Source organism: Leptodactylus fuscus, chromosome 2 (assembly GCF_031893055.1).
Source record: "Leptodactylus fuscus isolate aLepFus1 chromosome 2, aLepFus1.hap2, whole genome shotgun sequence".
Classification (NCBI taxonomy): Eukaryota; Metazoa; Chordata; class Amphibia; order Anura; family Leptodactylidae; genus Leptodactylus; species Leptodactylus fuscus.
In genome coordinates this window covers 157,047,404-157,062,293 of record NC_134266.1, presented here as the reverse complement: position 1 = coordinate 157,062,293, position 14,890 = coordinate 157,047,404, and the positions used below count along the sequence as shown (strand labels likewise).

Sequence of the window (14,890 nt, the reverse complement as noted above, 5' to 3'; positions counted from 1 at the left end):
TTTTGAAGCTAAAAATAGTGAAGTGCAGAATTAATAGCCATCTGACATACTAGATTTTCTAGATTTTAATCAGTTTGTAGTACAAACCCCTTTACCTCAGTTTTTGCCCTTTTTTGTAAAAGATATTAGTATTTAGTAAAGAGATTTTTTTTCCAAACTACAGCAGGTATTTTTCATCAGTTGTCTGATGATGCTAAATCCATACATCTAGAGTATGTATAATAGAAGTATAATAAATGTATAATATATAACATATACAATATCCAATTCACCATTAAATTGCAGAGTTTTAGATTTGGTCTTTGAATGTATAGACCACCTGCAAAATATGCACAGTACAGCGACAGGTAAACCACTAATATCATCTTTACTAGTACTCACATTCCATAAAATCCATTTTGTTTAAGTGGCATTCTTTAATGTATAGATAAAATTGTTCATGCTTAGATATGTAGCATGTACCGTATATACTCGAGTATAAGCCGACCCAAACATAAGCCAAGGCCCCTAATTTTTCCACAAAAAAACTGGGAAAACTTATTGACTCGAGTATAAGCCTAGGGGGGAAATGCAGCAGCTACTGGAAAATTTCAAAAATTAAAATGGTCGGAGTTTTTGGGTGCAGTAGTTGCTGGGTGCTGGGGAAGGGGAGGGGGTGTTTTGGTTGTCTGCTGCCCCTTCCCCGAGCTTGAGGACTGGGGGTCCCCCCCCCCACTTGGAATTCAGTCTGGCTGAATATAGGGTAACTGCAGTGATCCTATTAACCCCTTCCCGACGGAACAGGAGCACTGCAGATACCCTATATTCAGTAGACCGGGCACTTTCAGACACAGGGATACCTAATGTGTTTGTGATTCACAGTCATTTTCTACTTTTATATGTATTCTAGGGAAAGGAGGGATTTAGAACTCTTATTTACTTTATTTATAATATATATATATATATATATATATATATATATATATATATAGCAGCTCGTCATAGACCCCCCCAAAAAAGCTGGGTGTATTTGATAGGACAGGCAAATAGCGCAGCATGTGTTCTAATTTTCCCGTCAAAGTAGTAGAACTGAACTGACTCTGACTCAGTGTGGTGTGTTGGTCATCAGAGTTGTCTGTTGGTTGCCAACAGTATCTCTCTGACACAACACTGCAGCAGGACTTCTTTTTATGAAGGAATCTACACAGCATAAATCTTCTATAGCAGTCAGTAGAAAGCCAGTTGACTGTTTCTATTAGAAATTGTGATTGCAATGTATTCACAATGTTTCATACTTTCCAAAACTGCTTAAAGGGGTATTCCCATCTACAAAATTATTTTTAAATTTGTAGATAATTAAAAGTTAAACATTTTTGCAAATATAAGTAATTAAAAATTCTGCAGTTTTAAAGATTTTCTCTAACTTTCTTAGTGGTGACGGTCTGTTATCTTGATCGGTTGCCATGGATACGACCACTAATGCAGAAACTTTCTAAGGTCAGAAAATCGGCCATGATTTCTTTATTGTGGCCGGGATATCTTCTGATACATGTAGTGTCCCTGTCTGATAACCCAGGTACAATAAGGAAATCATAGCTGGGTTTCTGACAAGTCCCAGACCATAGAAAGTTTCTACATGAGTGGTCGTATCCATTGGCAATCGATCAAGACTGTCACCACTAAGAAAGTTAGAGAAAATCTTTAAAACTTTGCAGTATTTTTAATTACTTATCTTTGCAAAAATGTTTAACTTTTAATTATCTACAAATATAGATATGATTATGTAGATGGGAATATCCCTTTAAACTCTTATTCCAGATACATATTCGATGGTTTACTTTAGACTTTTTTTTTTTTAAATCTAGGTGGAGACATGAAGGAAACTTTGTGGAATCCCAATGAAACCAGGAAAGACAGCTCTTCCCAATCTCCATATGACCTCTCATCCCCAGTGGGGACAGTTTGGACTTTAAACACTCAACTTCCAAAGGCCAACAGCCACCAGCCTCGATCCATATCGGTGTCTGCCATCCCTATTTCTGAATCACATGGACCTTATATTTATCCAGAGAGCTTCCAAGATCCATTTAGCTCTTCTACACCAAGCAATAGGCTAACATTGAGGACTCCCCATGGGATTACAATTACACCACCTACCACTCCAATGACAAAGAGACATATGAAACTAAAGCCTCCTCGGACACCACCACCACCTAGCCGCAAAGTTTTTCAGCAGCTGCTTCCCAACTTTTCTACACTGAAGAGAAGCAAGTCTCATGAATCACAGCTTGGGAACAGAATAGATGAAGTTCCAACTTCAAAGTAAGTGTTTTTTTTTTTTTTTAATCATTTTTTTAATAGTTTCTAGGAGCATAATTTTTGGTTGATTTAAGTTCAGGACTGCACATGATAACCCAATCATGTACATTAATAATATATACTGCCAAAGCATTTTGTTGACTCTTAAATGTAACCATACATACTAGATCATTGTCTGCTGATTTCCATGGGACCAACTAATCATCTAATGTATAGAGAGGTGTTCTGACGTTCTCTTGATGATAAATGTTGAAGGAAAGTGGTTGGAAGTGTTGGATTTCAACATGCCTGGCTTTATATGTTCTCAGTGGAGATTAGAACCCATCAGAGGAGTTTGACAATGGCTTGGTCCTTTATTTAGAACTCATGAATGCTAAATAATTTGCCCCAAAGGTGCCCATGTCCTTTTTTTTCTTTAAATGTATTTTAAATATTTTAAAATTTTATGGTCTTAAGAATTTAAAGAAAAAGCATACGTATTGTACAACCTACATTCGCCTGCTGTCCAAGTCCTTTAAACAACAAATTAAGCCAGAGGTTTATGACTAATACTAACAGAATTGCTTAATGGTAGTAAAGGGGAGTTCATACTACAGTTATTAATGTCCAGTGCTGTCTTCCATCGTAAGATGACAGCAATAGACATTAGCTGTCACAGAAAATGGTCACAGACTGATTCTGAGTCCGTTCTCATTGACAGTAATGTAAACAACATGACAGAGGTTAGCTTCACTCATGTTTGTTTACTTATGTAATGGAAGATAAAGTCCTGCATGCATCTTTTTATGCTGTTTTTGACGCTGATGGTTTTTTTCTGCTTCACATTGGCTGCATAGGATTGTCAGAGCTGATTCGTACTGAAGATAGGGCAGAATTCTTTTTTTAGCTAGCTAAAATAATCAACAATGAAAAAAAAGGACATTGTCTGAAATGAATGGGTTGCAGATTGGAGGTATTTTGTGTGTTGCTTCTGTGTTGTACCAAAAACTTAGACTAAAAACTCTGTGAACAAAGGTGTGTCGAATTCTTGTGATTTGTCTAGGATTCAGAATAGAATACAAGACAGTACAGTTCAAATAAAATATGAAGTTTAAGACTTCCATATGACCAAATAGGCCATAGGAATTTCTTATATATGCCAGTTGTACAATTTAAAGAGACAAACAACAAAACCAAGTGTGATTTTACTATGAAAAACATATATGACACTCAGGATATAAAAAATACAAGCAAGTGTGACTGGTTAATACTCCTCGGGCTGCTGATAGGCTATCAGCAACCCGCACACCATTAATAAAACTCCAATGTACCTTATAAACACTGTGGCATTCTAAAACACTTGATGCATAAAATTCAATAAATCTTGTCACTATAAGCCACCTTAACAGATATCGTCAGACGTAAAGGACCACCTGTTACATTCTTAGCACTATATGCTGGATACATATCATCCGTATGGAAAAGACTAACAAGTAGCTGGTCTTTACCTGGTCATGTGTCTTCTGGCTGGTAGTGTCCCACTTGCTCTACTAGGCAGAAGATTACTGATTCACTTTGTGATGTTTCAAGCTCAGTAATCATTAGCTCATCCAACGTTTCGGAAATCAACTTGGTTTTCTTTCACTTATACTAATAGGAATTGGATACCTGCTCTTACAGAAGACACGTGCCCAGGTAGAGTCTTTACCATGTGGGCGCAGTAGGTCCAGCATATAATGTTTAGAATGTAACAAGCCGTTCTTGGGTTTTGAAGATCTGGCTGCTAGTTGCATTGGTCTAAAGAGACTTTCTTGTGCTTGCACATACTGAAGTCTATTAGTGTTGCAGAAAGAGCCAAGCAAGCAGCTGCCCTGGATCACTACATGAAATGAATTGGTCCACCGAAGGCAAGAACGTCACATGGATATCATCCATGTGCTATTTCCCTACGGACCTGTAGAACACACTTTTTTTTTTTTTAGTTATTGTGCTTTTACTGTATAACAACTCGAACAACTTGTTCTGCTGTTATTACTTTAGATTTTTTTTTTTTTCATTTTTATAATACTTGTTTTATAATACAGTATGACCTCGGTATCCACAGAGAATAGCTTCCAAGTTTACCCTCAGATACTAGAAACTGCGGATAGCATCAAACGCCCAATCACTGCACAGTGTTCTAAACCACTTGCTTCTGGCTCTGTACACTGCTCAGAAGTCAAGCGTTGGCCACCAACGACCTTAGATTAATGACTTAACTGTAAAGCAATGCTTAAACCCGTGCGCTAACCGTGGTTAATGAAACCATGTATGGCGGGGATTTTATTGTTCTTGAAAGTAATTCCAGTTAGTCTACTTTCATACAGCATTTGCCTTATGTACTGGGAACTCCTAGCTTTTCAGATAACTTAATCTCATTTCATAGATTCTGGACCAAAATGTAATTTACTTAAATTCAGTAACTAGGAATGGCGGGGCCCCGTGGCAAACTTTTGACCCCGGTAGTTTCGCCCCTGCTTAAATTAATAATATGGCTGCTTTCTGATTGAAAACTCTCTAAATTTCCTGCTATGGGGTGTCTTCCTTCTAGCTAATTTACTGTTCATACCTTTGTTACTAAGAAAGTCTGTCCCTAGATACATTGCATTCCCATTTGCTTATCTCAGTGAGTGTAGAGGCTGGTCCTTTTTCTCTCTTCCTATGGTGAATGAAGGGGGGAGGGATGATTTTGCTCGCACCCTGCACAGACCTGTCTGCAAACTGTTGCTGTGTCCAAAAGACTGAGGTTTCTGCAAATCTCATAGCTTACAATGTAATAATAGTCTTCCATGTAGTTGTATCTATTTCTGGCTGCTTGTGTGCTTACAGATGGGGTATTATTCACAGACTATAAGGAGCTTTACTGACTGTTGTTTTTCTCTTGTGCTTTATCTGCTTGGTTGCATGTATTTGCCCTGTATTTATGGTCCATTGTTCCTGGATCTCATATATTATGGTCGCTTGGGCTTTTCTCAGATATTTGTTTTCAGATGTATAGTTATTCCTGGCAGTATTGTAGAACATTATCAGCAATGTATAGTGGAGAGGGTAGACTGCTCCTTATTGTACACACCCACAGCCTCACACAGAAATGTAAACTGTTTCAGCCATGAATATTAGCAGCAGAAAAAACTGATATGACATCATGCATGAAGGCGTATACAGGTATAGAACAGACTCCCAGCAAGACTGCACATATTTCAACTTTTTATGAAACCTCAGTTACTTTTTAATAGAAGGTTAAAAAAGGTCTATTGACCCTCTCTGGCAGTATATGTTGGGGATGCTGTGTATTACAGGGTAAGTAACCCTGAAAAATCCTCAGTCAGAGTTTGTGCTGTATTATATTCGCCCCAGTGGAGACAGTGGCACTGCCAATACCACTATTCTGCATATGTTGCTCATTGAACACTAAGTATAGGCAGAAAAATCTAAAGTCTTCCTCATCTGGGAATTAGGCATCCAACCTACAGATGCATGATTTTCCATGCAGCCAATATCCTACTGTACATTAAAAGGGTTTCCAAGTCTTTAAATTGTGTGTAAATAGGAAAGGATGTTATTTTAAGGTTAAGGGCCCACGGGACGTCTCACAGAAATAAAGCCATGCGGGAAAAAACACGGTGGCAACGCATTGCAGCTCTTCCCACAGTGCTTTAAACAGAAAGTTCACAGAGGTTTCTTTCGCGGACTTTCTCTTACAATTATACCTATGGGGAAACCACTGGCATTTCCATAAGCATAATTGACATGCTGCGATTTTGAACACCGCACCAGATTAGGCACGGTGGTTTTACAGTAAAGAATGGTGCGGATCAGTATTGTAGAGAACCAATCCAAGCATACATGTCACTATGGTGGGTCTATTTGAGTCTATTTTTCAGAACATAGTGCGTTATTTGTTCATGAGCTATGTCTGGATATTACCTCTCAACTTCATTCATGAAGACCATTGGTTTGAAGATTAATATCTGAGCACACCCATGATCTTCTTAACTTAGATCTATTTGTACAATAAATGTAAGTGAATTACCATATTCTGAAATCTGACTTTGTGCATCTGTTCTTTTTGTCTTTCAGGTTTGGTAAGCATTTAACCTGTGACTGTGTGGATGGCATTTCATGTAACAGTACTATTTTTACTATATGGCAATTTTTTGTTTTTCAGCCCATATTTATTAAATATTTAAAAGCTACTTGGTTTTAAAGATGGCCTTTCAAAATCTGGGGCACATGCGGTTTAATACACCACTAGAAAGCCAACAGTGCGCTGAATTCAGCGCACTATCAGCTTTAATGTTCTGTGTCCCCGGTGAAGAGCTATCAGTGCCGGTACCGTAGCTATTCACTGTCAGAAGGGCGTTACTCAGTCAGAAACGCCCTTCCTCACAGTAGCGCCTATTGCGCAGTACTGCGAGAGTGGTGAGGAACGCCTCCCTCCCTTATTGATAGTACATGTCCATAGACTAGTACTAGGGGGGGGGGGCATTCCTCACCGCTCAGCGTCATTGCTGGGAGGTAAGCAACACCTCCTCTCACACTACAGTGCAATAGACGCTACTGTGAGGAAGGGCGTTCCTGACTGACTGTCAGCAACTCCCTTCTGATGGTGAAGAGCTACGTTACCGGCACTGATAGCTCTTCACCGTGGGCACAGAATGGGAAAGCCGATATTGCACTGAATTCAGCGCACTGTCGGCTTTCTAGCGGTATATAAGACCGCATGTGCCCCAAATGGTGAAAGGTCCTCTTTAAGTATGTTTTTATAACAGATGTGTTTGTTTTGGGGGGGGGGGGTTCCCCATATTTATTAAATATTTAGAAGCTACTCAGTTTTAATGAATTTATAGTAAAGACCAAATTAAATCTGAAGGTTTTTACTATAATCAGATTAGTTTATTGTTTTTTGTTTTTTTTTCTGTAACATTCTAGTGGAAGAATGCTTATTGAAAGTGTTATTTCTATTGGTTATCTTTTGGTTTGCATTGGTTAAACTGCCTGAGTCTTCAGATCCCATAGTCTAGTCTCTAGTTTTAAAATATAGATTTTTAAAAAAAAAAAAAAAAAAAAGATTTAATATAAGCACAAGATTTTGTTGTAAACTTTTTTTTTATTACTTTACATAATAAAATGTGTATGGTATTGCTGTGTTCGTAACAACCTCTGCTATAGCATGAAGGTGTTATTTATTCCAGATAGTGACTGTTTAACTTAAAAAAAAAAAAAAAAAAAAAAAATATGCCAGAATTGCTGTTTTTTGTCACCTCGCTGCCCAAAAAGATGAATAAAAAGTAATCAAAAATTCATATGTACTCTAGTACAGCTAGTCTTGCAAAATACAAGCCTTCAACCAGCTCCATTAGTGGAAAGTAAATTTATTGTTCTCAGAATTGTTTAATATGATGTATATTTTTTTTTAACATTTCTTTCATAGAAATTTAACCACTAGCTTTTTTCTGAATTAGTCATTTATAAAGTTGGACTGTGGAAAAATTGGAGTCTGAGTCAGTAGCACCAACCCTGAACATGGTGGCAAAAAAAATGATATTTTTTTTTTCTTTAAAGTGTTCACATTGTGTAGAACACCAAAAAAAAAAAAAAGTTTGGTATCTGTGTCATCGTATTACAGAATAAGAATAATATGGTATTTCTACTGTACAATTAATGGCACATTTGTAATTTAAAAATGTGGGTTTTTTTCAACTCTCCTACAAAGGGTTCAAATTTAGTCAATAAGTTATAGGCATCCCACAAAATACAAGCCCTAAAACAGCTACATTGATGTAAAAAAAAAAAAAAAAAAACCAAGAAAAACTGATCCTTAAGGCCAAACCTGAAATGAAAATCCATGTTCGTATATGTTTACATGAGTCAAACCCTCCCATGAATCTAAATGAGGCTTTCAGAAATCTATGTTCATGTTGCGAAACTCGGCTCATTCAGATTAATGGATCTTATTTTTTAGTTGCAAAGTTTTACAACAACTCTGCCGGTCGATATATCCTTAGATGTTAGTCTTCAGTACAGATTCAACGCAGTCGGTTCATTTTCAGATATTTATTCCAAATAAGAGCAGCATTGATGACTAAAAGTCATCATCAATATGTATAAAATATGTCTTTCAATCTTCTCAGATATTCCTCATGGGTCACCACAGATGGTACGGAGAGATATAGGTCTTTCAGTAACTCACAGGTATGATACATAACATTTTTACTGTATTCAGTGCCTGTTTGGACTGTATCTTCATAAAAGTATTTTACATTAAGTTCTTATGTTAAATGTACTCAGAAATGTTAAAGGACTTGTTCAGGAGTTTCCACTTTTGCAGATTTGGAGAAAAACAACTTTGAAGTCTTATGCAAATAAGACAGTACACTGGGGACGGGCTTTCAGCCCTGGGAGCACTGCTCCTACTATTTAAGTAGAATGGGTCATGTGACAGCAGTGGGAGGATCAATGCTCACTGCAAGGGGTGACATAGGCAGGAGATGACAGGGGTCTGAGTGACAAGAGCTAAAGGCCACCCCCAGTACACCAACTTCTTCTTTTTTTTTTTTTTTTTAGACAAGCCTTCAAAGTTATGTTTCCCCAAATATACAAAAGTAACATACATACATATAGGTTAACGGATAACATATGAATTCTCATTGCTTAAAAAGAATCTACCACCTCCCTCAAACATATTCAGCTAAGTGACAAAATATAACAATCTAAGATACTTAACCCAAGAGACAACCTACAAAGGGGTAATGAAAAACCATCATCAGTGGGTACATATGCTTTAAAGGGATTCAATTATTAAAATGCAATTTTTTCTCCCTAAGACATAGCAATAGCTTTAAGAAAGGCTATTCTTCTCCTACCTTTAGATGTCTTCTTCGCACCACCGTTCAGTAGTAATCCTGGTTTTCTTCTGTATGTAAATGAGTTCTCTTGCAGCACTGGGGGTGGTCCCCAGCACTCAAACAGCAGTGGGGGCGTCCCCAATGATGCAAGAGAAATCTCCAGAAATCTTAGGCAGCATTCACACTGAGTAACGCTGGCGTTTTTTGTGCTTATTTTGGCACGTAGCGCCGCATAAACGCAGCGTTTGCGCCGCGCTATTTTGCGGTAGCGTTGTACGGCGCAAACGCGGCATAAACACGGCATTTACACGGCGCTATGTGCCAAAATAAGCACAAAAAACGCCAGCGTTACTCAGTGTGAATGCTGCCTTACCCCAACTTACTGTGTAAGCATCCACAAGAAAATGGCCACTTACACGAGTTTACTGTGTAAGCGGCCACAGGAAAATTGCCGCAGGCATTCGCAATCGGCTGTGTCCGAGACTTGACAACAAAGCCGACTGCGCGTGACTAGAAGTTTGAAGCCAGCGCTAGAAGAAGATGCAGGTAGAGGCCGTTCTAGGCGAAGATAGAGGCGGTATTGGAGATTTCTCTCACAGCATTGGGGATGCCTCCAGTGCTGTTTGAGACCTGGGGACGGCCTCCAGTGCTGCGAGAGAACTCATTTGCATACAGAAAAAAATCGGGATTTCTACCGAACGGCGACACGGAGAAGACATCTAAAGGTAGGAGAAGAATAGCCTTTCTTAAGGCTATTCCTACCTGTTAGGGAGAAAAAAATTGCATTTTAATGATTGAATCCCTCTAAATAGTTTTAGTGGATGGCCCTCGTAATGTAATGTGGTGTAGTGGTCTCATTTTGTTACGTTTTTTGTTAACAATGTTCCATTTTGTTAACTTTGCTTGTTAACAGCGTAGTCTGTCAGCGCTATCCCAGGAAGTGACCTCTTCACAATGATGTCCTTCTATGGTATATATCCTCGGAGATTTAGCATAATATAGAAAAATATTCAAATGACTTGGTAGGTGTCATGGGGGTAGAGGATAGTCACTCTGGTCATTCCAACTCCTGACTTGATTGACATTCCATGATAACTTTAACAAACGTCCAAAGCAGCAGCATATAACACATGTGTAGGAAAGCAGCCTATTCTGTGTACTGCGCATGCAACAGATGCCGTTGGAAGCGGCTTGGAATGATGAACCCTTCTTGTGGGAAGAATAATCCAGGACAATTAACAGCCAGTGTCATTTTTTTTTCCCCAATGACTCTTAAGAGTTTTTTTGAATATAGTTTTCAAAGTTTTTGTTTGATATCGTCAATCTCCCTAATATAAAGGGAACTCCTGAATGACAGGTTATTGGATGTTTCCAGGGTTTTGAGATATTCCTTTACCCATATAAATCTTGTGTATTTTTTTGTTCTGTTTCTTTTTGGTAAACACACTTCTTAGTGATGGCATTATAACTGATTGTATTTATTTTAACAGATTCTCTACAAAATCTTGGTTGTCGCAAATGTGTCACGTTTGTCAAAAGAATATGATGTTTGGGGTCAAATGTAAACACTGCAAGTAAGTTTACAGAAGAGTCTTTTAATATTATTTTATAAAGATGTGCCATCATGAAATTGGATTAACAGGGTTTCCAATATAACAAGGCCTTAGCAGGCAGAGATCTAGAAAAAGCTGACTGTCATATAGTTGTAGAAGATTATATTTTATGATGATTGAACGTTATTGACAAGTCAGATTCTAAAATTTGACAGAAAGTAAATTCAAAGTATACCGGCAATTAGAAAAACCTATTCCACATTGTATGTGTCCTAGAACCTAATCTGTAATCTCGTGCTGTTGTAAGGCAACATTTGACACTGATATTTGTTTTCACCCCATAGGTTAAAATGTCATAATAAATGCACAAAAGAAGCTCCACCCTGTAGAATTTCATTCCTTCCTTGTAAGTAATTTTATTGGCAGATTTCAGATGTTTAGAATTGTATAATATAGATTAAGATGGATCTAGACATTCATACTTTTCCTCATTCATACTTTTTTTTTTCTTTTTTTGCCTCTAGTACCCAAAATCAGAAGGACAGAATCTGTTCCGTCAGATATTAACAATCAAGTGGATAGACCTGCAGAACCATTGTTTGGAACCCTTCCCAAAGCCCTTACCAAGAAGGTATTCTATAATGTAATAAGATTATTTCTAATACAATTGAAGATTGTATTACTATCAAAGGGAAAATGTGTTATCAGAAAATGATCTGTTTTTTTTTTTTTATATAAAGTTTTTATTTTAGTCATATATTTAAGAATATTTGATTACCTATATTAATTTTAATTTTCTACGTCACTATCTATAGTTTTAAAATCCTGTAATTTTCACTCTAGCCACCTAGACTCTGCACAGATCCATTATTGATGCAACCTCAGTAGCTCAAAAGCTGCTAGTGGATGGGCAACATGTTCAGCACCACTCCAATTCAAGCAATAGTAGTGGCGCTGCAGCTTACCAGAACCGCTGCTATGCATGTATTCTTGAATAGGAATGGTGTTGCACGTTCCACCCGAAGGCTGCTGCAACAACTGATCTGTGTGGGATCTGGGTGTTTTACCTCAACAGATCACATACTGATTAGAGATGAGCGAACAGTGTTCTATCGAACACATGTTCGATCGGATATCAGGGTGTTCGCCATGTTCGAATCGAATCGAACACCGCGTGGTAAAGTGCGCCAAAATTCGATTCCCCTCCCACCTTCCCTGGCACCTTTTTTGCACCAATAACAGCGCAGGGGAGGTGGGACAGGAACTACGACACTGGGGGCATTGAAAAAAATTGGAAAAAGTCATTGGCTGCCGAAATCAGGTGACCTCCATTTTAGACGAATAGTGGATTTCAAATCCGGGTCATATGAGAATGTGAACTTTGTGACTATGAGACAGGGATAGCTGTACAGGCAGGGATAGCTAGGGATAACCTTTATTTAGGGGGGAATGTTATTAAAAATAACTTTTTGGGGCTCTATCGGGTGTGTAATTGTGATTTTTGTGAGATAAACTTTTTCCCATAGGGATGCATTGGCCAGCGCTGATTGGCCGAATTCCGTACTCTGGCCAATCAGTGCTGGCCAATGCATTCTATTAGCTTGATGAAGCAGAGTGTGCACAAGGGTTCAAGCGCACCCTCGGCTCTGATGTAGCAGAGCTGAGGCTGCACAAGGGTTCAAGCGCACCCTCGGCTCTGATGTAGGAGAGCCGAGGGTGCACTTGAACCCTTGTGCACCCTCGGCTCTGCTACATCAGAGCCGAGGGTGCGCTTGAACCCTTGTGCACACTCTGCTTCATCAAGCTAATAGAATGCATTGGCCAGCGCTGATTGGCCAATGCATTCTATTAGCCCGATGAAGTAGAGCTGAATGTGTGTGCTAAGCACACACATTCAGCTCTACTTCATCGGGCTAATAGAATGCATTGGCCAGCGCTGATTGGCCAGAGTACGGAATTCGGCCAATCAGCGCTGGCTCTGCTGGAGGAGGCGGAGTCTAAGATCGCTCCACACCAGTCTCCATTCAGGTCCGACCTTAGACTCCGCCTCCTCCAGCAGAGCCAGCGCTGATTGGCCGAATTCCGTACTCTGGCCAATCAGCACTGGCTAATGCATTGTATTGGCGTGATGAAGCAGTGCTGAATGTGTGTGCTTAGCACACACATTCAGCTCTACTTCATCGGGCTAATAGAATGCATTGGCCAGCGCTGATTGGCCAGAGTACGGAATTCGGCCAATCAGCGCTGGCTCTGCTGGAGGAGGCGGAGTCTAAGATCGCTCCACACCAGTCTCCATTCAGGTCCGACCTTAGACTCCGCCTCCTCCAGCAGAGCCAGCGCTGATTGGCCGAATTCCGTACTCTGGCCAATCAGCACTGGCTAATGCATTGTATTGGCGTGATGAAGCAGTGCTGAATGTGTGTGCTTAACACACACATTCAGCTCTACTTCATCGGGCTAATAGAATGCATTGGCCAATCAGCGCTGGCCAATGCATTCTATTAGCGTGAACTGAGTTTGCACAGGGGTTCTAGTGCACCCTCGGCTCTGCTACATCAGATTGCTACATCTGATGTAGCAGTGCCGAGTGTGCATCAGATGTGTAGTTGAGCAAAACTGACTCAGCACTGCTAAGTCTCTGCATTCGCATAGGAATGCATTGGCCAGCCTTCGGCCAATCAGCGCTGGCTCTGCCGGAGGAGGCGGAGTCTAAGGTCGGACCTGAATGGAGACTGGTGTGGAGCGATCTTAGACTCCGCCTCCTCCAGCAGAGCCAGCGCTGATTGGTCGAGTTCCGTACTCTGGCCAATCAGCACTGGCCAATGCATTTCTATGGGGAAAAGTTAGCTTGCGAAAATCGCAAACTGACAGGGATTTCCATGAAATAAAGTGACTTTTATGCCCCCAGACATGCTTCCCCTGCTGTCCCAGTGTCATTCCAGGGTGTTGGTATCATTTCCTGGGGTGTCATAGTGGACTTGGTGACCCTCCAGACACGAATTTGGGTTTCCCCCTTAACGAGTTTATGTTCCCCATAGACTATAATGGGGTTCGAAACCCATTCGAACACTCGAACAGTGAGCGGCTGTTCGAATCGAATTTCGAACCTCGAACATTTTAGTGTTCGCTCATCTCTAATACTGATGTATTCTGAGAATAGAAAAACTAAATAAAAACTAAAAACTATACAAATTTGATATAATTGTAATTGTTTCGGCCTAGTGTGATGATAGAAAACTGAAAAAACTGTTTGGTCATTAAGGTCTAAATGGGTTGGGCACTGGGAGGGTTAAAGAGACTCTTTCACTGCCTCTCCCCCATCTCCATTTCTTTGCATCCTTCAATAAATGGGTTTGAGAAATTTTCTTGTAAATCTGGAAAATCACAGTTACACTTGTAAGCTTTCTAACATCCAAGATAAATTGAAGGACGATTAAAAGATAATGCCAATAAAAAGCTGAGATGTGGTATATAGATACAATGTCAAAATCATTTGAGTAATTTAAAGTGTCTTAAAGTTATTACTGTATAAAGTGACACTTTAGTTTTGATAAATGGGGCTGTGTCCTTAAGGCAGTTTTTGGCCATGTGCTTTGTGTAGGACTTTGAAAACATTGCTGCTTTCTCCTTCTCAAGAAGTGACATCATGTCCATTGATCACATGGCATGCTGCAGCTCCGTCCCATTCCTTTTAATTGGGTGGGGATGTGGCATTGCCATGTAACCAACAGACATGATGTCACTTACTGTCAGAAAGAAAGCAGTGTTCTCCAATGCAGGCAGTGTTCTCCAATATGTTCTGTCAATCTATTTGAAAACTACAACTCCTAATATGTTCTTATAGTTACTACCTATCAGAACATGCTGAGATTTGTAGCTTTGCAATGTATAATGACATATCATACTTCATACACAATAATGTAACACTCTACTAAGACTAGTGTTGGATCTGTTTCTAGACTGCCATCTGGTACTTTGCTAGCTTTCACCTACCAGTATTCTTGTCAGTTTTTTGTATCATTATCAGAAAGTCAAAACAACACTGGGTACGAATCTGAAATTCACCTGTCAAATTAGCCAATTGGGACACTTGGACAGAGGTTATTCTGATGGGACAGCCCCTTTAAACAGCCATGGAATTTCAATTATGCATGGAAGGTCCTAGTAGGTTAA

At 39.5% G+C, this 14,890-nt stretch overlaps 1 protein-coding gene across 2 annotated transcripts in view; it reads left to right on the top strand.

Moving 5' to 3' along the window:
• KSR1 (kinase suppressor of ras 1) overlaps positions 1–14,890 on the top strand; it is a 134,787-nt gene that overhangs the window by 86,676 nt on the left and 33,221 nt on the right. Inside the window, exons 4-9 of one of the 2 annotated variants that reach the window (XM_075264889.1) lie at positions 1,845–2,301; positions 6,397–6,401; positions 8,451–8,511; positions 10,655–10,738; positions 11,062–11,123; positions 11,242–11,348. In XM_075264889.1, coding sequence (XP_075120990.1) covers positions 1,845–2,301; positions 6,397–6,401; positions 8,451–8,511; positions 10,655–10,738; positions 11,062–11,123; positions 11,242–11,348 — 776 coding nt within the window. Of the gene's footprint in view, positions 1–1,844; positions 2,302–6,396; positions 6,402–8,358; positions 8,512–10,654; positions 10,739–11,061; positions 11,124–11,241; positions 11,349–14,890 lie in introns of those variants that run through there. The other variant, XM_075264888.1, reaches the window with a different exon arrangement.